The following is a 25,137-nucleotide window of genomic DNA, read 5'->3' as shown; positions in this document are numbered from 1 at the left end:
CACGCACGTGTGAGGCCCGGGGCTGAGTGGAGGCGAACGCAGAGAGAAGCAATCGTGGCGGGCCGCGGGTCAGTGTGCTGGGGAACGGGGCCGCGTGGGAGCTCGGGGTGCGAGAGGGCCGCCCGCCGGGCTGGGAAGGCCTCGCAGGGCTCTCGTGTTCTCCTCGCCTGCGGGGTCCAGTGCAGGTTTCCCCGTAGACTTTGGGGAGCCGGGCTGGGCCCGCCGGGTCGCACCTGCTCCACTCGCGGGTTCTGGGCTTTGGATTTACAGACGAGGGGCAACCGGGACCCGCTTCTGTCCGCGCCCTGGTGGGGATGTTGGCCGGGAAAGGGGGTGGGGTGTGTAGGTGACTGGCGTCACTCCTGTCACTTCCTAACTTGCCCTCTTGCTTCTTACCAGCAATCCCACCTGCCGCTTAGTGTAGGTTTGTGAAATTACATGCTTTTGTTTTTGAAAGATTGTTTTTGTTGTTGTTATTTTCCATGATACAGTTTGGTAGATATAGGGATTTCTTCCTTTCCTTCCGCACTTTCCTCTCCCATCATTTCCTCCCCGTAACTTTCCAGTAATATACTACTTTAGTGGCAAGATTCACATCCTGCCTTTTAGGGACGTCCTGGCGTTGTAGGTGCGGGCAAAGGAGGAAAGTCTAGTGTCATCGTGTGGAGGTGTATTTGACTATTTCACTGACAGGCCTCCTGCCATCAGGGAGTAGAGATGCATACTACCATATGTCTTCACTTCCAAAGGGAAGGCCTGGGGAGCTCTGTCCTGAGCCCAGTGGGCACGATGTAGTGTCTTCATTCAGGCCATCCTGGGCTTTGGGGAGATGGCTGGGTTCTGAGCTCTGGCCTCTTTAGCTACGTTCCCGAACCCTACTAATAACCTCAATACATGTGTCAGTGCAGCAGGTAACACTCAGCAATGTCTCTTTATTTCCCCATGCAGGAATGGGTGAATTTAAGGTCCACCGAGTACGGTTCTTTAATTATATTCCGTCAGGGATCCGCTGCGTGGCGTACAATAACCAATCAAACAGATTGGCTGTTTCCCGGACAGATGGCACCGTGGAAATCTACAACTTGTCAGCAAACTACTTTCAGGAGAAAGTAAGTCCCTTGGGGATCTGACTTGGTGTGGATTGCGTTCAAAGCTCTTCAGCTTCATTCGGTGGAAACTTGTGGAGTTTTATATATTTACAAAGATCAACTGCTCTGTCCATCCTGTCCCCTCTGCGGGTATCCCCCACTCCCCAACTACCACACTCCGCCTAGACCCCAAACAAGTAAAAGATCTGGTGCCTGCAGCTCAGCCTTTTGGTATAGTTGATGTTGGTTAGAAGTGTCCTGACTAAGAATGGTGTTGTCGCTGCACTGTCACCTGAAAACTCAGGTTGGCAAAATATTTTGGCCACAATAAAGAAATTGTTGGAAGCGGTGATGGGCATTTCTACTGGATCTATCAGCGTGCCTGTCAGCAAAATAAAAGGGAAACATTTTAGCCAGTGAGCTGAGGTGTCACACACTTTGACCCAGCAAGTGAGTCACTGCTTCGGATTCTTGTGTCTGGTGTTGTGGGGCCTGGGATCCAGGTCTGCCATGTAAGTAAATAAAAATAAACATGGGGGAAAATGGGTAGAGAGTGATAAGGTGACAGGAAACTGGGTTCCTAAGTTCACCTTTTTGACAGAATTGTGCACTTAAATGTCTTATAAATGACATAATATTTCAAATTAGTAAAATGCCCTTTGGGTGTGTGCAAACAGGTATTACCCCCTTTTTTCTTTCTTTTTTTTTTTTTTTTATCCCCAAGGGTAAAACTGTTTGTTAAATTTTTTCAGGTGCCAAAATTGACTAATTCAATCCATATTTATTGCTTCATATGGCCAAGCATCATTCTTTAAGTGAATATACTGGGTGCATAGCAGCACAGGACCCTACATTCATGGGACTCAAAAATTAATAGGAAACTTTTTTTTTCTACTTTATTTATTTTTATTACAAACTCAGATATACAGAGAGGAGGAGAGATAGAGAGGAAGATCTTCCATTCGATGATTCACTCCCCAACTGGCCACAATGGCCAGAACTGAGCCAATCTGAAGCCAGCCTCTTCCAAGTCTTCTCCATGCAGGTACAGAGTCCCAAGGCTTTGGGCTGTCCTCACTGGCGTTCCAAGGCCTCAAGCAGGGAGCTGGATGGGAAGTGGGGGCTTTGGGATTAGAACCAGCATCCCCATGGGATCCTTGTGTGTGCAAGGCGAGGACTCTAAGCCGCTAGACTATTACACCAGGCCCTTTTTAAGGTTTTTAATTTGAAAGGCAGTTAAGTTACAAAGAAAGAAGGAGAGACGGAGATGTTTCATCTGCTGGTTCACTCCAAATGACAACAGTTTCAGCTGGATCAGTCCAAAGCCAGCAGCCAGGAGCTACCTCTGGGTCTTGCATGTGGGTTCAAGGGCCCCCCGGACATGGGCCATTCTCTACTGCCTTTTAGGCTGTTAGCAGGGAGCTGCATTGAGGTGAAGCCGTGGTACTCCAACCATTAGCCTTGCTTGTACCGCGGTCAGAGATTTAACCTTTGCACAGCCTCATTGGTCCCAGCCCTTTAATGTCAATAGGAACAAAACAGAAGAAAATGCTTTTTTTAAAATACAAAAATTTAATTCTTTCAAAGGCAAACTTATAGAGAGGATCTTCCATCTGCTGATTCTTTCCCCTATGGCTGTTATGTCTAAAGCTAAGCTCATCCAAAGCCAGGAGCCAGGAATTTCCTTCAGGTCTCCTGTGCAGGTGCAGGGTCCCAAGGCTTCGGGCCACCCTTGACTGCTTTCCCATGTCACAAGCAGAGAGCTGGAAGGAAAGTGGAACAGCCAAAATATGAACTGGTGCCCATATGAGATCCTGGCGCCTGCCAGGCGAGAACCTTAGCCACTAACCTATAGTGCTAGGCCCCAAAACGTGTATGTTTATATGCATTGAGAGCATTCAGCATGTGTACAGTTGAACATCACTTAATAATGGGAATGTGCTTTGAGAAATGTATCTTTATGTATTGCTCCCATGATAAAAAGCTATAGAACGTATTTTTATATTGAAGACCATAGGTAATTGTAGCACAGTACTAAGCATTTATAGGTGTATACACAGTGTAAGAATATGGTGTAAAAGAGAAAAAGGTGGTTCCCATGTGGTAAAAATCTTCACCTTGCACTTGTGGTTAAAGTCCTCACCTTGCACACCAGGATCCCATCTGTACTAGTGGTTCAAGTCCTCACCTTGCACACCCAGGATCCCATCTGGGCGCTGGTTCATACCCCGGCTGCTCTGCTTCTCTTCTTACTCCTAGCTTGTGGCCTGGGAAAGCAAGTCAAGGATGGCCCAAAGCCTGGGGACCCTACACTCTTGTGGAGACCCAGAAGAAGCTCCTGGCTCCTGGCTTCAGATCAACACAGCTCTGGCCATTGAGGCTACTTGGGGAGTGAATCAGCAGATGTAAGATCTTTCTCTCTGTCTCTCCTTCACTCTGTAAATCAGTCTTTCCAATAAAAATAAATGAATCTTTAAGAAAAAAAAGGCACTGAAACTGTGTAATCTGTGAATGAGGAGTGATCATGCAGGCCTTGGAGTTCATGTTCTACTGAAGACTGTGAATGATACGTGCGCAGCTTTCATGAACCTTCTAAAAATTATCTTCTTTTACTTCTTTTACTCCTTTTTTACTTCATAAGCTTCATTTTGAAGCTTTTTGATCCCTTTGTCATAGCTTAATACGCAAATGCTTTGTAATCTTACGTGATTTTATATCTATTTCTAATTTTCAGAAGATTTATTTATTTGAAAGACAGCATTAAAGGGAGAGTAAGAAAGAGATCTGCCCATGAGTTCACACTCAAGTGGCCGTGATAGCCAGGACTGGGCCAGGCCAAAGCTAGCAGCTTCTCCAAGGTCTCTCAACTGAGTGCAAGGGGCAACCTCTGAGAACTGAGGTGAAAGTGGAGCAGTAGGGATTCAAACCCTCACCTGTGTAAGATGTTGATATGTTGCAGCCAGTGCTTTGACTTGATGTGTCATAACATCATTCTTTAAATTTTTTAAAATATTTTTTGAGCTTTTGTTGTTGTTAAAACTAAAGCATAGACAGTTAGTCTAGACCTACATAAAGGCAGGCTGCCCTTCACCTCCACATTTTGTCCTGCTTAAAGATCTTCAAGGGCAGTAACATGAGTGGATCATCCCTTATGAGAACAGTGCTGCCTTCTCGAAGCATGGAGGGCCTGCCTGCCACTGGTAACTTTCTTATATAAATCTGAGTACTCTAACAATGCAATGGATGCTGTAATAGATACAAACACCATAACATTGATCTAATCTTATGAGCCCACCAAGGTAGGTGCAGCTGTCATTGGCTGAAACATTGGATGGATGTGTATGGCGGGTGTGTATGGTGTATGCACGGAGTGAAACTGTCAGCCAGTCTGTTTCATTGGAAATTTCAGAAAATTGACTCAAATACAATTAAAATCATCTAAATACATTTGAATTTATGCTTTGTTCTCCTAAAAAGTTGTTGCTGAACTAGTTCAGTAAAAGAAACAAAACCAACTGTATTGAAGCAATAGGAATTTGAATCTGAAAAAAAATGAACATGTCAGTTGCTATGATCTAACAGTCTGGACCCCACACAGATTCCTTGTAGGGGAGTAGTTGTCACCAACTGGCTTTGACCAGTCAGTGCTGGGAGCTGATGAATTCCTGGTGTTGCTAGTTTTTCCCAGGTCATGAGTCCCGATCCACAGAAGCTCTGTGTTGGGCAGAAGGACAGCGACTCTTCAGTGCTGGGCTCAATGGTGAGATCATCGAGTATGACTTACAGGCGTTAAACATCAAGTATGCCATGGATGCCTTTGGAGGACCTATTTGGAGCCTGACTGCCAACCCCAGTGGCACCCATCTTCTGGTCAGTAAGCAGTTGTTTCAAATTCAAACTGAGATTTCTCCTGTGCAAGATTTCTTCCCTGTATTCTGGGAAACAAAGTTTGAGTCATGCAGCAACTACAGTTGTAGCTGGATTCCAGCAACCCCATCCGAAAGGTTGGAATTGCTATCAAGGATGAAAGCAATCCTTTTGTTGCTGGTTTTTAAATTGCTTATTCATTCATTTATTTGTTTTCTTAAAGAGAATTACTCATTTCTAGGTTTTTCTTTTTTTTTAAGAGAGATTTTGTTTTTATTTGAAAGGCAGAGTTACAGAGAGGGATATACCTGCTGGTTCACTGCCTAAATGACTGCAGTGGTTGGAATTAGGCCAGTCTGAAGTTAAGAGCTTCATCTGGGTCTGCCATGTGGGTGTGGAGCCTCAAGGACTTGAAACATCCTCTGTTGCTTTCCCACTCTAATCAGGAAGCTGGGTTGAAAGAGGAACAGCCAGAATTCGGTGCCATATAGGATGCTAACACCACAGACAGAGGCTTAGCTCTTTCATTCGGGCCATAGGTCTGCAGTAGAGGTAGGTTATGAAGTTCTGCTTCTGTTCCATATCCTGTGCAAGAATTGAACCACAGCGTGAGAAGCCAATCAACCTGCTTTCTGGCATAGATAAGGGGGCTATTGAGCGTATACTACTAGTTTTTTAATCCTAGTATGTTCCCCTCTCACAAAACGGTTTTTCTCTTTCAGGGGAATTCCTGTTAGGGAGAAATTGTGCCTGTGTGTGCTTAGTCCTATAAAGTGTTTATCTTCTGTTTTCCCTTCATAGGTTGGCTGTGAGGATGGATCTGTGAAACTATTTCAACTCACCCCAGACAAAATTCAGTTTGAAAGAAATTTCGATCGGCAGAAAAGTAAGGGTTCTTATTTGATGGGATATTGAGTAACCTTAATAGGAAGTTATGTTTCTGTGCCATTGGGAATGCGATATTTTTCCATGGGTCCAGATAATATTTCAAGTGTGTGTTAATTTTGTCTAGAAACAAGGAAAATGCTGGAAGACACCCTTATCCCAGGCTTTACCCAGTGTGTAACATTGTTGGAATTGCCTGGTTAAATGAAAATGTGAAGAAACAAGCATTTAAAACAGAAAAACTAGTGCTCTATGGAATTAGTTTGTTGTCACTTAAGTTTGTGGGATGTAAACGGGTGTGTGTGAGTCTTACGCTGGAATGTCATCCTAAGAAGTCGTGGTTCTTGTTGCCTTAAATTAGTAGGAGAATTTTATAAACAGGTGTCAGTGTTTGGGCTGGGTGGGCACTGCCCTGCAGAGCCAACATTAGAGCACAGTTTCTGTGAAGCCCACGGGAGTAAATCTTGTCGACTTTCCAGGCTGACCACTGCGAACAAGCAAAGACAAGCCTGTGCTCCAGCCTGGACCGGCCTGGGGACTGTGGGTTGCGAATGTTCTATGGGTGAATAATTGTGCTGTACATACTCGGTGTCCACTCATAAGGTTTATCTTGTGCTGATCAGATTCTGGCTTTATTTCTTTTTAACATTTTCTGTGCCTTTTTGCTCGTGAAGGTAATACACTGCTTTTAACAATTTCATACATTTAGCCTTGAAATAGAAAATCACTATTTCATTTCACTCTGAAGGAACATTATGGAACTGATGCTTTAGATTTTTAATAGAAATGTGGAAGAAGTTTTGGCACTTAGTTTTTGTTGGCATTATCTTTCTGTGTTAGTCACAATAGTCTAGGTGTCATTTCATTCTATGTTCTGCAATTTATGCAACAGAATTTCTGTTGATGCGGAATTTTTTACTGCTACAGTCAGTTCCGTAATGAACATTGTTTCTATACATATTTTTGGACTTTCATGCAAGTTTTTTTTTTTTTTGAAGATTTATTTTATTTTTTTATTGGAAAGGCGGATATACAGAGAGGAGAGACAGAGAGGAAGATCTTCCATCCGATGATTCACTCCCCAAGTGAGCGCAATGGCTGATGCTATGCCGATCCGAAGCCAGGAGCCTCTTCCAGGTCTCCCACACAGGTGCAGGTTCCCAAAGCTTGGGGCCGTCCTCCACTGCTTTCCCAGGCCACAGGCAGGGAGCTGGATGGGAAGCGGGGCTGCCGGGATTAGAACCGGCACTCATATGAGAACCCCTGGCGTGCAAAGCGAGGACCTTAACCACTGCGCCATGGCGCTGGGCCCCTTTTCCAGATTTTTTTTAAATCCCCAACCCAATGCAGTTACTAAGCCAAACAATTTAGATTTTGTTAGCTTATAACTTCTTGTTCCTTTTGTTTGTTTGTTTTTTGTTTTTGTTTGAAAGGCAGAGTCACAGAAAGAGAGCAGTAGAGACAGAGAGATCCTCCATCTCTGGTTTGCTCCCCAAATGGCCTATTGGTGCTGGGTCAGACTGAAACCAGGGACCAGAAACCAGGAACTTCTTCCTGATCTCCCAAGTGAATGCAGGGTCCCAAGCACTTGGGCCATCTTCCTCTTCTTTCCCAGGCAAATTGGCAGGAACTGGGTTAGAAGTGGAGCAACCATAAGGGATGTGAATGCCTCAGGTGGAGGCTTAACTTACTACACCATTATAGCTAACATTTAAAAGTTGTATTCATTCACCTTGCTATCTTTTTCATTAAATGCTATTACTGTGACATAATTATGAGACTTTTTTGTCACCAGACAGTGCCTCTCAGGAGGGTGGTAGGGGAGAGGGCTAGGGTTGTCAAACAGGAGCCCTGTGGATAATGGTGGAAGGAGAGTTGCTTTCCCCTTTGCTGGATATTTATGTGTTGGTTACTTTCTTTTTTGTTGTACTCCTCCCAAGATCGCATCCTGAGTCTCAGCTGGCATCCCTCTGGTACCCACGTTGCAGCTGGTTCCATCGACTACATCAATGTGTTTGATGTCAAATCAGGTGAGTTTTGTTTTTTCTCAGCTTTTTCGGTCACACGTTTTGTTTGTCAAATTCACATACTTGAGTTTCTAAATGCTTGACCTCTTGCCACGTGTCCAGTGACGTTCAGGGTTTAACCTGTCACTAACCTTCTGAGTCGTCCACCATGAACTTTATTCCTTTGTTGGGTTATTGTTGTTTTCTGGAGATCCTGGCTGTTCGGTGCGATGCAGTATGTTTTTGATTATAAAGAGATTTCATGTTACAATGGCATTTGCCCTCAGTCTGCACAGTCTGCACCACATTTAGTGTGAGTGATCAGTTGTAGAATTCCTATTTACATATCGCAGTCCTTTGTTAAAAAAAAAAGTTGGCTTCTTTCCTTGAGGAACCTAAGATCTTGGCAGCATAATTGGCAAGACATGAAATGAGAAGAGAGAGAAACGCGACTTGGTTCTTGGCCTGAAAAATTGACAGAAAATTAACTGAACCCTGCAGTGATGAGGTTGTGAGGTGGGTATGTGTGCTCACCCGCCTGAGATACAGAGGTAAATCAGGTCCGATGACAGCTCTGTCTTCCTCAGCCTGTTAAATTTATTACTGGCTATACCTCTACACGTGGTCAAAAAAATACTTTAGGCCCTTTTAACCAAAATGAAGGTGTCCCCTTCTGCTTCACGTCACTTCTCTTCTTAAAGGCAGCCGCTACAACTTTTAACTGGCTCTTGATACTTATCTGTGTTCTACACAAAACATGCTTATAATGCTGCATTTTGATTTTTTAGGTTTAGAGCATCAATTATAGACTTTTACAGCTGGGCTCTGTTTCATTTTTTTCTTTCTTTTTAAAAAAAAAAGATTTATTTTTTGTTGGAAAGGTGGGTGTACAGAGAGGAGGAGAGACAGTGAGGAAGATCTTCCATCCGATGATTCACTCCTCAAGTGGCTGCAACAGCTGGAGCTGAACCTACCCGAAGCCAGGAGCCAGGAACTTCTTACATGTCTCCCACACGGGTGCAGGGTTCCAAGGCTTTGAGCCATCCTCCACTGCTTTCCCAGGCCACAAGCAGGGAGCTGGATGGGAAGCAGGGCTGCCGGGATTAGAACCGGCGCCCATATGGGATCCTGGTGCATGCAAGGCGAGGACTTTAACCACTACACTATGGCGCTGGGCCCTGGCTCTGTTTTTTAATGCTCTGACGTAGGAACACATGCTCTCTGCTGGTCCTCCTAGAGTGGCCGTGTTGTGACTGTTTAATGAAAGATCTGTGTTGTTATGTTCATTCTACTCACTGGTTGTCTTCGTTTCTTTTCCTTTGTACTTTTCTGTTCTCTGCTCAGATCCCTCACCTGTACGAATCACTTGCAGATGCATGACTGGTATTATTTCTACCAGAGCGTTTTGACCCACACTCCTCCCGGTCTTTGCTGAGCCTCAGTGGACCTCCTTCCCAATTGAGATCTAACCTGTGGAGTTTTCACATTACTTCTATGACAAAGGAGTGCTCTTCTCGTCTCCATTTCCACATTATTGAATTTCTGGTCTTATTCCTATGTTTGGGGGTTGTGGAGAAAGAATCAGAGAGAGGGTTGGTATGATGGCCTAGTGGCTGAAGTCCTCGCCTTGAACGCGCTGATCTCATATGGGTGCCAGTTCTAATCCTGGCAGGCCTGCTTCCCATCCAGCTCCTTGCTTGTGGCCTGGGAAAGCAGTAGAGGACAGCTAAAGTCTTGGGACCCTGCACCTATGTGGGAGACACGGAAGAGCTCCTGGCTCCTGGCATCGGATTGGTGCAGCATCAGCCTTTGCTGTCACTTGGGAAGTGACTTGGACGGAAGGTTTTTCTCTCTGCTTGTCTTCCTCTATATATATCTGACTTTGCGATAAAAATAAACCTTAAAAAAAATAGTCTGAAAGAATGAATTCTCAGCTGGAATTCTCAGGTGCTTAAGTAGGGAGTTGGATTGGAACTTGAATCAGTGACCATGTGGTATGCCAGCAGTGTAGGAGTTTTATTTGGATTCCTCACCTTTACTGTTATAAAATTTGATGGCTATGTTTCTAGGTATATGGACCAATTATACTAGGTATTTGATAACTGCTTTTACTCCAAAACCCGTATCTTTTGGTACCATGGGAAGCTCGTATAAATTATTTTGTAGGTGCATATCTTTCTCCATTTTCTTTTACTGGCTCTTCATATTTTCTTTTTCATTTTTTTTTTTTCATTTAAAAAGCTAGTTATTTATTTGAATGGCAGAGCAATAGGAAGAAAGAGTGAGACAGCTTCTGTTCACTCCTGGATGTCTGCCACAGCTGAGACTGGGCCAGATTGAAGCTTTTCAAAGCATGGACTTCCCTGGAGTATCATCTACCTGAACTACTTGTGTGGGAGCCTTTGCAGTCAGGGGGTTCTGGTCTGGTTTTTGCCCATCACATTCCATTAGAATCATCACCACATTCTGCCTGATGACTTTGGACCTGGCTGCCCTGACTCTGAGAAGGAAACTGCCCTTCTGAGCGTTCAGGCTGCTGTTTGCCCAGAGTCCGGCTTTCCATATGGTCCTGCTGCCCACTGCTGTGCCTGATCTCCTTCCTCAGGGTTCAGTCCCCCGGGTCCTGATTTTTGGAGATTTGCTCAGATGATCAGGTTGTGTATCCAAAGGACCCAACAGCTCTTAGCCCTCCCTTTGAGTCCCACTTTCACCTTCGCTTCTAGGTCATCTGGGTTGCCCAATTCCTGGATCTTCCAGAGAGGCCTTCATGTAAATCAGGGGCCTTCTTGGCTTTCCTCCTTGCCAACTTTGGTCTTGGTTTTGGAGCTTTGCCTGCCAGATTCTAGGATGTTCCATTCTGTCTCCCTCGAATTTTGGAAAAGAGCAGAGTGGGGTGTGTGTGTGTGTGTGTGTACACCTCCCCAGCGTAAGTCAGTGTCCCACCTATCCTTTCCCATTTCACATCCCCAGCAGAGGCTTCTATCTTATACTCCTCTTGCTCCCTCTTCCCGACTCTGCTCTACAGATCACCATTTTGGAGATTCATTGCTGGGCTGGCTCGTTGTGTCCGAATGACTAACATTTGCCATCATGCCTATCGGGGTGGTTTCTGAGGACTAAAGGAGAAAGGTGTCATGTCTATGTATGTGCTTTTCTTGGTTTCAGGGAGCACCATTCACAAGATGAAGGTGGACAGACAGTACATGGGTGTGTCTAAACGACAGTGTATTGTCTGGGGAGTGGCCTTCCTGTCCGATGGCACTGTCATAAGTGCGGACTCTGCTGGTAAAGTACAGTTCTGGGACTCCGCCACTGGGACCCTGGTGAAGAGCCATCTCATTGCAAACGCTGATGTGCAGTCTATTGCTGTGGCTGATGTGAGTACTGCCTCGTTCGGGGCAGTTGGCACCACCAACACTTTCTCATCCAAATGGGGGGCTAGAAGAAATTTTAGGAAAGCATACCTGATGTTCCTTAGCATACTGTTTCAGGGGTCATGTGTACCTTACCAGAATATCTTCTTTTTTTTTTTTGTAAGACTAGAAGACAGTCCCTTGTGTGTATGTGTACACATGCACGAGCACACACACACATACTCCCAGCACATGTTGCTTTTCCAGTCATCTGTTGACGGGCATTTGAGTTATTTTCATCTGTTGTCCATTGTGGACGGCGCCGACAGGAACACTGATGTATAAATATCTATATGTGTTCCTGTTTTCAGTTCCTCTCTATTCCTTCATTACTATTGTTTGGATTTTTTTTTTTTATTTACATTATTGCTTGGATGGTGGGTTTTTTTTTTTTCTGGTTAATTTTTCTGATTTTAGGAATACCTTCTGTAGTTCTCTGTAAAGGAATATCACTGTTTTTATTGGATTATATGAAACTTATGCATTTCCTTCTTGGAAATTAACCTTTTTGTTATGTTAAATATCTCTGTTAATGCAGTAGGCATCTTTCCATGCCACTTAAACTGCCAGTAGAAATGCAGACAGTGCATGGGTCATAGCCTGACAGACCTGGGGGGCAGCAGATGGTGATGGCTCAGATACTTGGGTCCCTGCCACCCATGTGGGAAACCAGGATGGAGTTTCTGGTTCCTGGCTGTTGCAGACATTTGGGAAGTGAACCAGTGGATGGGAATATAATAGGATTACTTTAGAGTCTCTCTCTCTTGCTCACTCTTTAAAATTTCTTCCTTCTTTCTTTTATTTATTCTGAAAGCTAGAGCAAGCTTCCATCTGCGGTTTCCTCCCCAGCTGGCTGGACCAGGCTGAAGCCAGGAGCCAGGAGCCTCATCTAGGTCTCCCACATGACTAGCAGGTGCCCAAATGCTTGGGTTATCATCTGCTGCTTTTCACCTGGGCCTTCAGGCAGAAGCTGGATTGGAAGTTTGCTTTACCTCAAGATTGCCTTTTATGCCCTTTATAAGGCTTAATACTTTTTTCTTTCTTTCTTTCTTTCTTTTTTTCTCAGCTAGAACCCTTTGTTAAGGTTATCCTAGATCTTTTATCCCTTTCGCTATTGTAATTTGTATATATCACCCTCGTGATCAGGACCTGTTGCCGGTGTTGTCAGTAAGGGGGCACCTTGTTAGCTTGGGTCTGAGCTGGCTGCTGTGATAGGAGGGTTAGCTTCTGGAGGAACAAGACCCCTCTGACCTGTCCAATCTGGGTGTAGATTCTCCCTTAGGCTTCTCATATAGAAAAGTTTGGGGAATACTTTTTTGGCTGAATCCTGTTTTGCTCATGTGAAACTCTGTTACGATTTTCTCAGCAAGAAGACAGTTTTGTGGTGGGCACTGCAGAAGGGACAGTGTTCCATTTCCAGCTGGTCCCTGTGGCTTCCGGCAGCACTGAGAAGCAGTGGGTGCGAACAAAACCATTTCAGCATCACACACACGATGTACGCACCGTGGCCCACAGCCCGACGGCCCTGATATCTGGAGGTGAGCTCTGCCACTTTACTCTGCCCAGCACTGGCTGTATTCACGCAGAACTTGTTCTAATTCTGCACACCTTCTGCTCCTGTTGCAGGCACCGACACCCACTTAGTAATTCGTCCTCTCATGGAGAAGGTGGAGGTAAAGAATTACGATGCTGCTCTCCGGAAAATCACCTTTCCCCATGTAAGTATTATCTCCTGCTCCCTGTGCCTCTACTGTGCAGCTCATGTCCCTGGCCAGTTTTAGGATTCTTCCTTTCGGTTCTGTGTCTCTTGTTCATTCCTTCCTGTTTACCAGGTACGTCCTCTGGAAGACTTGGCCAGGTGGGGCAAGAGATCTGCATTTTAGAGAAATCATTCTTCTTGTACTATTTCTGGGGGAATCATAACCCTCTCCAAACAGCTGTGGTCTAGGCAGATTTTGTGAGTCTGTTTTTTTGAGGGTAGTCTGTGTTATTCTGGGTGGAGCAGGAAAATCTTGGCTTTCAGTGGTTTCTTCTAGGGAAATGATTCCAGCTTCCCCAACCAGTAAATCTTCTCCCCAACCTCTGCCTCTATATTCCATTTAACTGAGAAGTTTTATGAGACCATCTCTTCATTAACTTACACATATAGCATATATATACACATGTGTTACATGGATATGTAAATTAGTTGAGAACTATTTAATATATAAACTATATACCAGAGGCCAGTGCTGTGGTAGAGTGCATTGGTGCTTCTACCTGGGGTGCCAGCATCTCATGTGGGCACCTGTTCGGGTCCTGGCTGCTGCATTTTTAATCCAGTTCCGTGCTGATGGCCTGGGAAAGCAGTCGAGGATGGCACCTGCACCTATATGTGACACTAGGAAGGAAGGACTCCTGGCTTCAGCCACCCCAATTGGAGAGTGAACCAGTGCATGGAGGATCTCTGTCTCCTCTCTCTCTGACTCTGCCTTTAAAAAAGAAAAAAAGGCGAACAGACTCTATGCTGACTGTAAACAATTTGATGAGGTTGTACTGGTTGTCATTTACTCTTTATTTTTGCCATACTGCCATTGTATGTCTTTTTCCTTTGTGATTCTCTTTATAGCAGCTTTTTAAAGATCTTTCATTTCCATTGACATCATTTCAGCTCACTCTCCATTAATCTGTTTAAAAAGAAATTTAATTTGTGGCTTTGAGCCTCAGCCTTTGGCTGTGCCTATTGCCATCAGCACAAATGCCTAGTTCCTGGACATGGCTTGTGTGCCCTCAATCCTGCCCTGTCCTTCAGCTTCTTTCACCTCTTTCGTGCACTTGAAGCAGCCCTACCATTACCCTAGCCATTCTGACTCCCTTCTGAGCTTTCTCACATGCTATTGCTCTTCATAGAACATTACTGCCCTGCCCTCTCTTATCTTTTTTTTTTTTGCTATTTAATTTTTATTTTATTTGAAAAATAGAAAATAGATACAATCACAGAGAGATCATCTATCTTTTCCATTATTTCCAAATGTTCATAACAGCTAGAGCTGGGCTAGGCTAAAGCTAGGCGCCTAGAATTAAAGTCAGCCATGTGTGGCAAGGACACACAACTTGAACCGTCACCTGCTAACTCCCAGAGAGTAGATTAAAAGTGGAACCAGGCCTTAGACTTGATACAGGATGTGGGCAACTCATCTTAATTACTATGCCAAATGCCTCTCCCTGTGCCTAACAAGTCCGCCAGTGAACATCACCTTTTACCCCCCTCAGGTGAGGTTAGCTATTCTGTCTTACTTTTTTTTTTATTGTTGTTACATACTTATGTTAGCCATGTTAAATTTTTTTACATATTAGGGTAATTGCCTGTCTCCCTGGTACCCCATTATATTAGAATCTTCTTGAGTACAGGGCCAGTTTTTTTATTCATTGCTATTTTCTTAGGTTTTAAAACAGTGCCTGGCATAGCATTGGACTTAAAATACCTAATAAATGTATTTGCAGCACTTCAAAAACTGTGCTAAAATGTTACTATATCTAGTACTGAGGCATTGGCTGACCCTGGCTTATTTATAACTTTTCAATTCTTGGATACAGCGACGTCTCATTTCCTGTTCTAAAAAGAGGCAGCTTCTCTTGTTCCAGTTTGCTCATCACTTAGAACTTTGGCGCCTGGGATCCACAGTTGCAACAGGTATGCTGGAATACAGTTTCCTTTCCACTAAGAAATTAGAGACAGAAGCCTTAAATCAGAAATATAGTTGAAATTCTCTTTATAGAAAAAAATGGATTTTTTTTCCTTTATCCATTAGCACTTAAAATTTTTCTACCCACTAGACAAAGTAAACAAAATATTTGGAGTATTAAAATTTTGAGTAGAGGATCCTGGATCTATCTGGAGTCCTACAGGGTCTAGAGAACTAAGAGTACAGTTTCGGTTGGCCCAAGTGTGAATGAAAACAGACTGTGGGGACATGGTGAGATTTAAATGATGGGTAGAAACAGTCTCACATGATCAAGATCCCATGGGCCTTTATGAAGTGAAGGCCACATGGCCTTTTGTGTAATGTATAAATGAAATGTTTGGGTCCTCTTGTTGGTAGTATTTATCATCGAGGTCATCCAAATGCCAGTGCCACCCACCTGCATGCCACACTGTGGGGTATGGCTTCAGAGCTTTCGTGCTGTTTCACAGGAGAGACAGAGTATGTGAGTCAGCTTTTCCTCACTAATGAAATACCATGTATTTAGGTCACAGCGTTGGAGGCTGAAGGTCCAAATAGTGCGGCTTAGCCTCTGGTGACAGCCGTCACCAGCTCTGCTCCTGTCACCTTGTGCTGACTGCATGGGAACTGCAGTCCCTTACCTCTGGGTACAGGAGGACAGGGAAAGACTGGTTGTGACCAGACCCAGGTGTTATTGCTCTCCCAAGAAATAACCAGGGTTCCAAGAGAATTACTCCAATCCTTTCTGAGAATACACTCCACCAGTTGACCTAGACCTCCCATGAGACCCTACCTTTCAACAGTCCCACCTTCCCCGTCACCACCAAACTTAGAACCAAGCTCAATTATACTTACCGTGGGGACAGACTACATCCGAAAGTTCATGTTTTGTTTTTGTCAGTTCCCACAAAACATGGCAGCTTACTTAGTTTTTTTACTTCCTACTGGCTAAAATTTCTACCCTATAAGCTTTTAAGAAGAAATAATGTGTGGCCTAGTGGCTAAAGTCCTCGTCTTGAAAGTGCCAGGATCCCATATGGGTGCCAGTTCTGATCTCGGCAGCTCCGCTTCCCATCCAGCTCCCTGTTTGTGGCCTGGAAAAGCAGTGGAGGACAGCCCAAAGCCTTGGGATCCTGCACCTACATGGGAGACCCGGAAAAGCCCCTGGCTCCTGGCTCCTGACTTTAGATCGGCATAGCACTGGCCATTGCTGCCTCTTGGGAAGTGGATCATCAGATGGAAGATCTTCTTCTGTCTCTCCTCCTCTCTGTATATGTGACTTTGCGATAAAAATAAATAAAGTCTAAAAAAAAAAAAAAGAAAGAATGTATAAGTAATGTATGATTTTTTTAAAAAGTACATGGAACTTTTCTTGTTTCAGGCAAGAACGGGGATACCCTTCCACTCTCTAAAAATGCAGATCATTTACTGCACCTCAAGACAAAGGTAAGCAGGTTCGCTGTTCAGGCCCTGAATCCAGAACGTCCTGTGCAGTCAGGATTTGGGATGACTTCATTCACATGCTAAACTGCTTGTGTCTCCTGAGCTGAGAGTGATTGTAAAATTTTTTAAGGAACTGTGACAGTTCCTTCCCCAGCCCTGCCTTCAGCCCTACCCCCTGCAGTAGAATACTCTTCTGGTTCGTATTCCCACTCCTGTGTGCATGTGCTGTTGATGTTATTAGGAAAATCCTATTCAGACTGCTTTGGCCACTTGAGATTCTTCATTGTACTTATTGAAGTGTTTGTGTGCGCAGTTTCCGCATGAAGAATGCAAGCAATGGTGACAGTTGATATCTTTGATCACCCCTGAATTTCTAGTACGCTCCTCCTGAAATCAGTTCCCTTTAGAGAACTTGCCTTTCTGTGTGTGTGTGTGTGTTTGTTATTCATCTGTAGGAAGAGATCATTTTTTCCATAAAGATTATGCTGAACTTCTCCTTTATGTTTCAAGTCTTTTTCGTGTGCTGTTTTACAGACGTTTAAAGTGGGGGTATCATAAACAACAGAAAATCTGTGCCCTAATTTGCCTGTCCTTCCAGGCTCTCATGCCTTCAGTGCCTTCCTGGCTGAGGTTTACGATGAGGCAGCAGGGGCTGGGACAGTGTGCAGTAAGAGCAGAGCGGTCCCGTCTCAGTGCTCTGAAATGATAGTGACACGCTGTACTCAGGCTGTGTGTGGGTGCTCTTATTTCCATCTAAAGCAGCAAGAACTTGAGAATTCCAGTGAACGGTGTCCTGTCAGGTTTTGATCAAACATCCTTTCTGGCTTCTGATTTTGCCAGGGTCCTGAGAACATCATCTGCAGCTGTGTCTCCCCATGTGGAGGTTGGATCGCCTGTTCCACGGCTTCCCGCTTTTTCCTCTATCGGCTGAGTTATGTACGGGACAACATTAACCTTAAGCGGGTAAGTGGCAGCCTAGGGTGTGGTCACAGAAGAAGACACTTCCAAAATGTGTGATTTTGGGGAGAGGTGGGAACAAACTGCACATGAACCCTGGCTCGACAAAGAGCTGTTGGAAGGTAGCCATGACAAAACAATGGAAATGCATTTACATTTTGACTTGATTATGATCTTGGAAGGGCAGGGGAATGCAGAAAGTGGTGGTAACATTTAGAGTTCTCTCCTCAGTGGCTTTATGTGTGACTGTTACTTCCGTGACCAGAAAGGCAGTTAGTAAATGATGCGAGGGGAGTGTCTGTGCCATTAGCCAGAGTTCCAGCCTCTGTGAACTGGCTTGCTTGGAGACAGGAAGCATTCCTGTAATTTAAACCCTCCATGATTGTTCTGGATGGACCATCAGTCTCCCTTCTTTCTCACTGGCTGTTACTGTTTATTCCCTCAAAGGTTTCCAAAATGCCAGCGTTCCTTCGCTCTGCCATTCAGATTTTATTTTCTGAAGATTCAGCAAAGCTCTTCGTGGCATCCAATCAAGGATCTCTGCACATTATCCAGCTGCTTGAAGGGGGCTTCAAGCACCTACACACATTCCAGCCGCCATCAGGTAGGCCTGGGTCGTGATCCCAGGAGAGTTGTCAGTGATGGAGGTGTAACTGTGCACTTGGATCACACTCTGCCCACCCTGCCAGCATGCTCACATGTTGGCAATTTACAGTAGGCGGCATGACACTTGATGAAGTCTGAAATGTCCCTCACACCCACTCCTTTCTCACTGGGATTTTGATTCCTTATTTGGGGCCAGGGAAGTTTCGTCATCTTCCCAGAGCTTTGTTAGAGCAGAGCATAAGGAAAGTTAAAATCATCTAAGAATTAAGTACCATTTGTATTTTGATATTTCCCAACCTGTGTTTATAAGTAAATACTTTGTGGGCGTGTTACTTTCCTTGGTTGGTTGTTTATAGAAAGATGAAAGAGCCATAATATGCATACAGTCTCATTGCCTCTGTTCATTTTATATTCCTGATCATTTCTCCATGTTCCTTGAGAACATGCATTAGTGGGTCCACGGTGTAGTAACTGTTGCTGAGGATTCAGACTCGGTACCAAGCCTAAGGTGGTAGTTCTCCCCACCACCATGTTACTTAGACTCTGTCAGCCCAGAAAGTCGAGTCTTTTTTTAAATTTATTGATGGATTGATTTTTAAGTCAGAATTACATGGAGAAGGGAGAAGACAGGAATAGATTTTCCATTCTCTAGCTTACTCACTAGATGACTGTAATCGCCAAGGCTGGCCAGGTTGAAGCCAGGAGTCGGGAGGTTCTGTCTCCTATAGGGACATCTTCTGCTGCTTTCCCAGGCCGTTAGAAGCGTTCTAGATCTGCAGTGGAGCAGCCAGGATTTGAACCAGTGCCAATGTGGGGTGGCAGTGTCACAGGTGGTTATTTTACCCTCTTTACCACAACATTAGCTCATAGAACATCAAGCCTTTTAGCTTTGATGCTAATGATCTATAAGGTGCACAAGAAATACACACGAAAAAATTCCCACAGGTTAGGGATCAGATCGGTTAAACTGACTATTCCTTGAGTCTCTGTTTATTCCATTAGAGCTTATTTGTTTTGTACTTAACATCCCTTAAAATTTGGCCCTGGATTATGTATATGATTTTCATTCTCCTTTCTTCTCTTGTTTTCTCTTTGTAGTCAGGCTGTTTTTTTTCAGCCCTTAAATCTGTTTATTTCAGTCCCTGTCACATAACTCCCTAGCTGCGTCCTGTCCTTTTCATCCTCACACAACTGTCGACATCTGGCTTAGGTCTCTGTTATTGTTTGGTGCATTATATGCAGCACATAGTTTGCATATGGCATCACTATCTGAATTTTATCCCACATGAGTCTTCAAGTTGCCAAATTGGTCTAAAGTCTCTTGATGACAAAGATGTCTCAATGTATTCATCCTCTCTTGCTGCCAAATATACAACAGGCCCCCAAGCATATTAAGGTATGCTTCAAGTTTTCTGAACTTGTGTATGTCCATGACTTTGTTTAAAAACCATTTGCAGGGCCAGTGTTATGGCAAAGCAAGTTAACCTACTGCCTTCAACACCATCAACCCATATACATGTTGGCTTGAGTTCTACCTCCCCAGTTCCTGCTAATGTGACTGGAAAAGCAACCAAGTCCTTGGTTCCCTGCACCTCTGTGGGAGACATGGGTGGTGGTTCTTGGCTCCTGGCTTCAACTTGGCTTAGATCTGGCTATTGCAGACATTTGGGGAGTGAGCCAATGCACGGAAGATGCCCTTTTCTGTCTGCCTCTAAATACCTTTCCAATAAATAAATAGAGAAGCCTTTCTATTTAAAAAAAAAAAAAAAAGCCATTTGATAAAAAAAAAAAAAACAGCTTGAAACAAGTTAATGCTTTGGTTTTAGGGTCATGCCTTTGGCTCAGGGGTTTAGCTGCCGCTTGAGATACCTGTAAACCAAGCATTCCTATATCAGGGTGCCTGCATCTGACTGTTAGCTCCATTCCCCAGCCCAGCTTCATTTTTGCTCAATCCTGGGGGGCAACAGGCTCAAGAACTTGGATTTCTGCTACATACGTAGGAGTTTCAGATTGAGTATCCAGCTCCTGGCTTTAGTTTGGCCCGAACTCAGCTGTTGATGCATCTGGAGAGAGAAAATAAAACTAAGACTAAAAAGAAAATAAATATAGTGCTTAGCAGAAATGGCCTCCCTGATTTCTCCATCACCCCAGTTGGAAGTATCTGACTGAGGCACAGCCGTCTGATGCCTTCACTCATATCTCTTTGACTCCACTTTACAAAAGGGATGATTAATCATGTTAGAAAGGTAAACATATTAACATCTAGAACTAATTTGTAAAGCAATCAGTAAATGACCTGGCAGTGATTGAGATCTCAAGAGACCTATTGGACTTTGCTATCCTCGTCAAGGCAGGCTTGACTCTGAACAGTGAGTTCACAGACCTAACTGTACTTCCGCCTCCAGGGACAGTGGAGGCCATGTATCTTCTGGCAGTCAGTCCGGACGGGAACTGGCTCGCTGCCTCGGGTACCAGTGCTGGCGTGCATGTCTACAGTGTGAAGCATCTCAAGGTGAGCACCATCCTTTGAGCCTTGTTGAGCCTGTATTCCTGTGCTGAGTGCACGTGCCTTGCAGGTTGTACCCATGTTCCAACTTAAAGCACTCATTTCTTTGAAACAATTGGAGCTTCAGGTTCCCTGTCCAATGATGTATTTATGAATGATTTACTCGGCCATTTGTAAAATTAATACTATCAGTTTTGTACACAGTTTCACATGCATTTTTAAAAATAAAATTAGGTAAATGTCTAGCTTATGAGGAATGTGGAGTCCTTTTGAGTTCCAAGGACTAGTTTTCAAAACAGCTGACTTCCAGTGTTTCCTGTGAGAGGTTTATCATGTTCCCTTGCACCTGTTATTTGTTCCCAGCTTCATTGCACGGTACCTGCCTACAATTTTCCAGTAACTGCTATTGCCATTGCTCCTAACACCAACAACCTTGTCATTGCGCATTCTGATCAGCAGGTAAGAGATTACAACACTTTCTCTTTTTTTTTTAAGACTCTCTTTTTTTTTTTTTAAAGATTTATTAATTTTTATTGGAAAATCAGATAAACACAAAGGAAGATCTTCTGTCAGCTGGTTTGCTCCCCAAGTGGCTGTAGTGCGTGGAGCTGAGCTGATCCAAAGTCAGGATCCAGGAGTTTCTTTTGGGTCTCCCATGTGGGTGCAGGGTCCCAAGGTTTTGGGCTGACTGCAACTGCTTTCCCAGGCCATAAGCAGGGAGCTGGATATAGGATCCTGTATAGGATGCCCATATAGGATCCCAGCGCAATCAAGGTCAGGGCTTTAGCTGCCAGGCTACTACGCTGGGTCCAACACTTAATTATTTTTATTTGTAAGGCAGATTTACAGAGACAAGGAGAGATAGAGAAGGAAAGATCATGCTCTAGGTTGCTCCCCAAATGGCCACAATGGTCAGAGCTAAGCTGATTTGAAGATAGGAGCCCAAAGCCTCTTCTGGGTCTCCCTTGTGGGTGCAGCTTTTCAGACACTTGACAGTTCTCCACTGCTTTGTTGAACGGAAACTGGATCAGTCAGGACATGAACCAGCACCCTCATGGGATGCCAGTGCTTAAAGGTGGTGGATTTGCCAGTTGGAGCCGTGATATTAGCCTTGCTTACAGTGCCTGCTAATTTCTTCCTACCCAAAGGTTGGAATGATGGGAGAGTTTTTAAAAGATTTATTTATTTTTATTGTAAAGACAGATTTACAGAGAGAAGGAGACGCATGACTGAACTATATATACAAATCAATGTGAAGCAGTCTTCATGATATGAGAGAAAGCAAGATTAAGAGCACTGAGATGTTCTTTATCAGAAAACATGTACACAAGAAATTGAAGCCTACTCTTTGCAGATTTATTTCATATGAAAGGGAGAAAGATGGATCTCTCATCTAACTGAGTAACTCCCCAGATCCTGTAACAACCAGGGCTGGCTCAGGGAGAAGCTAGGAGTCTGCCGCTCAGCCCAGGACTCAGGCACTGGAGCCATCAGCTGCTGCCTGCCAGAGTGTGCACTAGCAGACTTAAACCCTGGTGCCCTGACAAACGTGCGCCTGAAGGTTACTCTTGCTTTGGAGGAGGAAGATTCCAAGATGGCAGGGTGACTTTTATTGTTCTGGAATTTATTCTTTTTACTTAAAAGAGAGAGGAGAATGAGAACCTAGTTTGGAAATGATGAGATCAAAAGTCTGTATAGACATTTTGTGGTTGGGAATGAGGGCTCTCCCACTCTGTGCTTTCTGGGTACCCACCTGCATTTCTTGGCACATTTCCCTAGGTGTTCGAGTACAGCATTCCTGACAAACAATACACAGAGTGGAGCCGGACTGTCCAGAAGCAAGGGTTCCACTATCTTTGGCTCCAGAGGGACACGCCCATCACACACATCAGTTTTCATCCCAAGAGGCCAATGCACATCCTTCTCCATGACACCTACATGTTCTGCATCATTGACAAGTCCTTGGTGAGTTCTTTCTTGACTGCCTCACTGTTATCCTTGAAGCTCTGATAACTATAGGTAAAAGCAGGGAGAATCAGCATTTACTCTCTTGACGTGTTCTTTGGCAAACTAGTGCTCTGGTTGTACAGATTTCTTCATTTGCATGGCTCTGAAGGAGGAGTTAGCCTTTGTGTAGTAGATTTTGCTAATTGAGTTGTTTTCTCTTTTTTGCTAAGTCAGCAAGTAAACTTCAATAGGTAAGTGATCATGGCTGGAAACTGAAGGTGACCAACCCTGCTTGGGAATACTGTGGATCTGGCCAACTCATTGTCAACTCTGAATCCTGGGGTGACTGAAAACTGGATGGGTTAAAGTAGGTACAGGGTGAGGCCCTGACCACTCTTCCCCTTGGCCAGAGATAGTAAAACACAGTCCGCAGGAAATTGGTCTTAATGTCTTGAGAAGAGTCCAACTAGAAAAATTCCGTTCTTCATGCCTGAGATTTAGGTGGGATGTGAGTGTTTTCTTCAGTTTGAGATTCCTGGCTCTTTGCCAAATGCTGTTTTGATTGATTGAGTTTATGTGTCCTTTCTGGCCAATTCCCCTCCTGCCCTGTCCTGTCCTGTCCTGGGAGCCCTGTCTGCAATGCAGTTGGTCTTACACTGCAGCAGTACCCTGGGTTTTGGTCTATGTGGAGGTGGTGGTGGAAGGAGCGTGGGGAAAGCTACAGATACCAGAGGAGTTGTGCCCAGGGATGTGTCACTGAAACTCATCTCGTGGGCCCTTCGTCCTCGTGCTGTGGGAGCAGAGCTGGCTGACAAATGCTTTCTGTGAGATGAGTGATAGAGGAAGGGCCTCTCCCACTCACTCTGTAAGGCAGCACAGATCACTTTTTCCTAAGTGTTGGTGATAAGTCCAACACTTCCTCATTCCTGGCAGAACTATTTCCCAAGGAAGTCAGAGGTGAAGTATCATTTGTTTGCCCAGAGGTCATCTCTTGAGGTGGCACTGACATCACGGGGGAGGGGGGGATTTGTTGAGGTTTTGCCTGGGGAGAATTTAAGTCACTTGGCCAGTCTGCTGCCGGATTGGGAGAGTCTAGAAAGCACAGAGCCTACGTGGGCGGAGCTGTGCATATGCCAGTCAGTTTGTTCTGTTCTTACCAAGTGTTACTGATGAGACTGACAGGCAGCCCCAGCAGGACCCTAGGGCTTCAGGGAGCACCAAGCCCTCTTGTGCTTGCTGCTTGCACCCTCCATTGTGTGACTGGAGGAGCAGTGGCAGCTTTTCCTGGAGTAGAGACAGGGAGGTAGCTGTGGAAGCCCTATAATTGAAAGTCAGATTTTTAACAGTCTCTTTCTCCCTGTCTCTCTCTTTAGCCTCTTCCAAATGACAAAACCTTACTCTACAATCCGCTTCCTCCCACAAGTGAGTCAGATGTTGTCCGGAGACGCACAGCCCATGCCTTCAAAATGTCAAAGATTTATAAGGTAAAGCTTCCTAGGTTCTTGACCATTGGTTCTTGGTGCTGGTAGCAAAACCATAGTACATTCCATAATAGAAAGACCAGAGTGCCTTTCTTTGTAGGCAGATAATCTGGTCTGGAACAGACAAGTGACCTTTCCCAGGCTCTTTGTCCCTTGTGTCTGCATTTTGTTGCTGCTCAGTAGCTTTGAGGTACTGTGTAACCCACCGACTCGGCCATAGTGAAGCTCGTAAACAGTGAGAGATAATGTTGGTGCCCACGTGACATCTTGGTTGTTGTGCAAGCTGGCTTTTAAATCGTGTTTGTATTTGGAAAATGTGCCACAAGACAAATTTCAAGCAAACAGAAGTTGAATTTATTACCTCGTTTTTCCTTCATGGATTATGGTCTTCACTATATTTAAATCATGCACGGAGCTTGTGACATCACAGCTATTTGGGTCAACTCAGAGCAGTCACACTTTGCAGGTTGGAATTTCTTCAGTCATGGAGCATTCTCTCATGGGTTTGCAAAAATTTTTAAGAGGTAGGGTTCTATAAATTATTCAGGTGTAATCAACTTCTTGATGCATTTTTGACTTGGCAGTTGATAAAAGTTTATTGCATAAAGCCCTTGCTTTGCATTGATTCCTAAGAAGTAAAAGAATTACAAGTTTTTTTATCTGGAGAAACATGAAAAATCCTGCTGACATCCTTCCTCAGTGAACTCAGTTAGAATCTCCTGATGTTGCCTACCACTTTGAGTCCTAAGACAGGGAAGAATGTCCGATTTGGGTCCTCCAGTCTAGAACAAGGCCAGCCTTTTAGCCCTGGGTTAGCCCCTGAGCCTAACTCGTGGTGGACTCCATATCATCTCCGCAGCCTCTGCTCTTCATGGATCTTCTGGATGAAAGAACACTTGTGGCAGTGGAGCGGCCCCTGGATGACATTATCGCTCAGCTCCCACCACCCATCAAAAAGAAGAAATTTGGAACCTAAAACTGGGCACTGCCTGTGTCCTTTCTTGAACTGTCTGCCCTCTTTCTTTTCACAAATCATACTAATAAAACAAAGTTATTCTTTAGGACTAGTCATTGTAAATGTTATCTTCTAAAATGTGAACAGTAAGTTACCTTCGGGGAGGAAGGTGGAGAGAAACCCTGAGGTATTTGCATTTGGGATGCTGTTCTGAGCAGCTGCTAGCTCATACAGTGTTTTCAGGATCCTGTTACTTCTTTAGTCCACACGCTCCAAAGA

General features: G+C 44.4%; 1 protein-coding gene across 1 annotated transcript; it reads left to right on the top strand.

Moving 5' to 3' along the window:
• Nucleotides 1–24,962, top strand: UTP4 (UTP4 small subunit processome component). Its single transcript, XM_040982469.1, has 17 exons — nucleotides 1–68; nucleotides 949–1,109; nucleotides 4,767–4,958; nucleotides 5,757–5,841; nucleotides 7,781–7,870; nucleotides 11,012–11,223; nucleotides 12,626–12,797; nucleotides 12,886–12,977; nucleotides 14,836–14,932; nucleotides 16,345–16,409; nucleotides 17,247–17,369; nucleotides 17,811–17,967; nucleotides 20,375–20,481; nucleotides 20,839–20,934; nucleotides 22,255–22,440; nucleotides 23,796–23,906; nucleotides 24,763–24,962. Exons 2-17 carry the CDS (start codon nucleotides 951–953, stop codon nucleotides 24,877–24,879), a joined length of 2,061 nt encoding a protein of 686 aa, XP_040838403.1. The 5' UTR covers nucleotides 1–68; nucleotides 949–950; the 3' UTR covers nucleotides 24,880–24,962.
• Nucleotides 24,963–25,137: the final 175 nt, after the last annotated feature.

This window comes from Ochotona curzoniae, unplaced genomic scaffold (genome assembly GCF_017591425.1).
Source record: "Ochotona curzoniae isolate NIBS_2020 unplaced genomic scaffold, NIBS_Ocur_1.0 contig_3622, whole genome shotgun sequence".
Taxonomy (NCBI): Eukaryota; Metazoa; Chordata; class Mammalia; order Lagomorpha; family Ochotonidae; genus Ochotona; species Ochotona curzoniae.
This window is presented reverse-complemented; position numbering and strand designations above follow the sequence as displayed.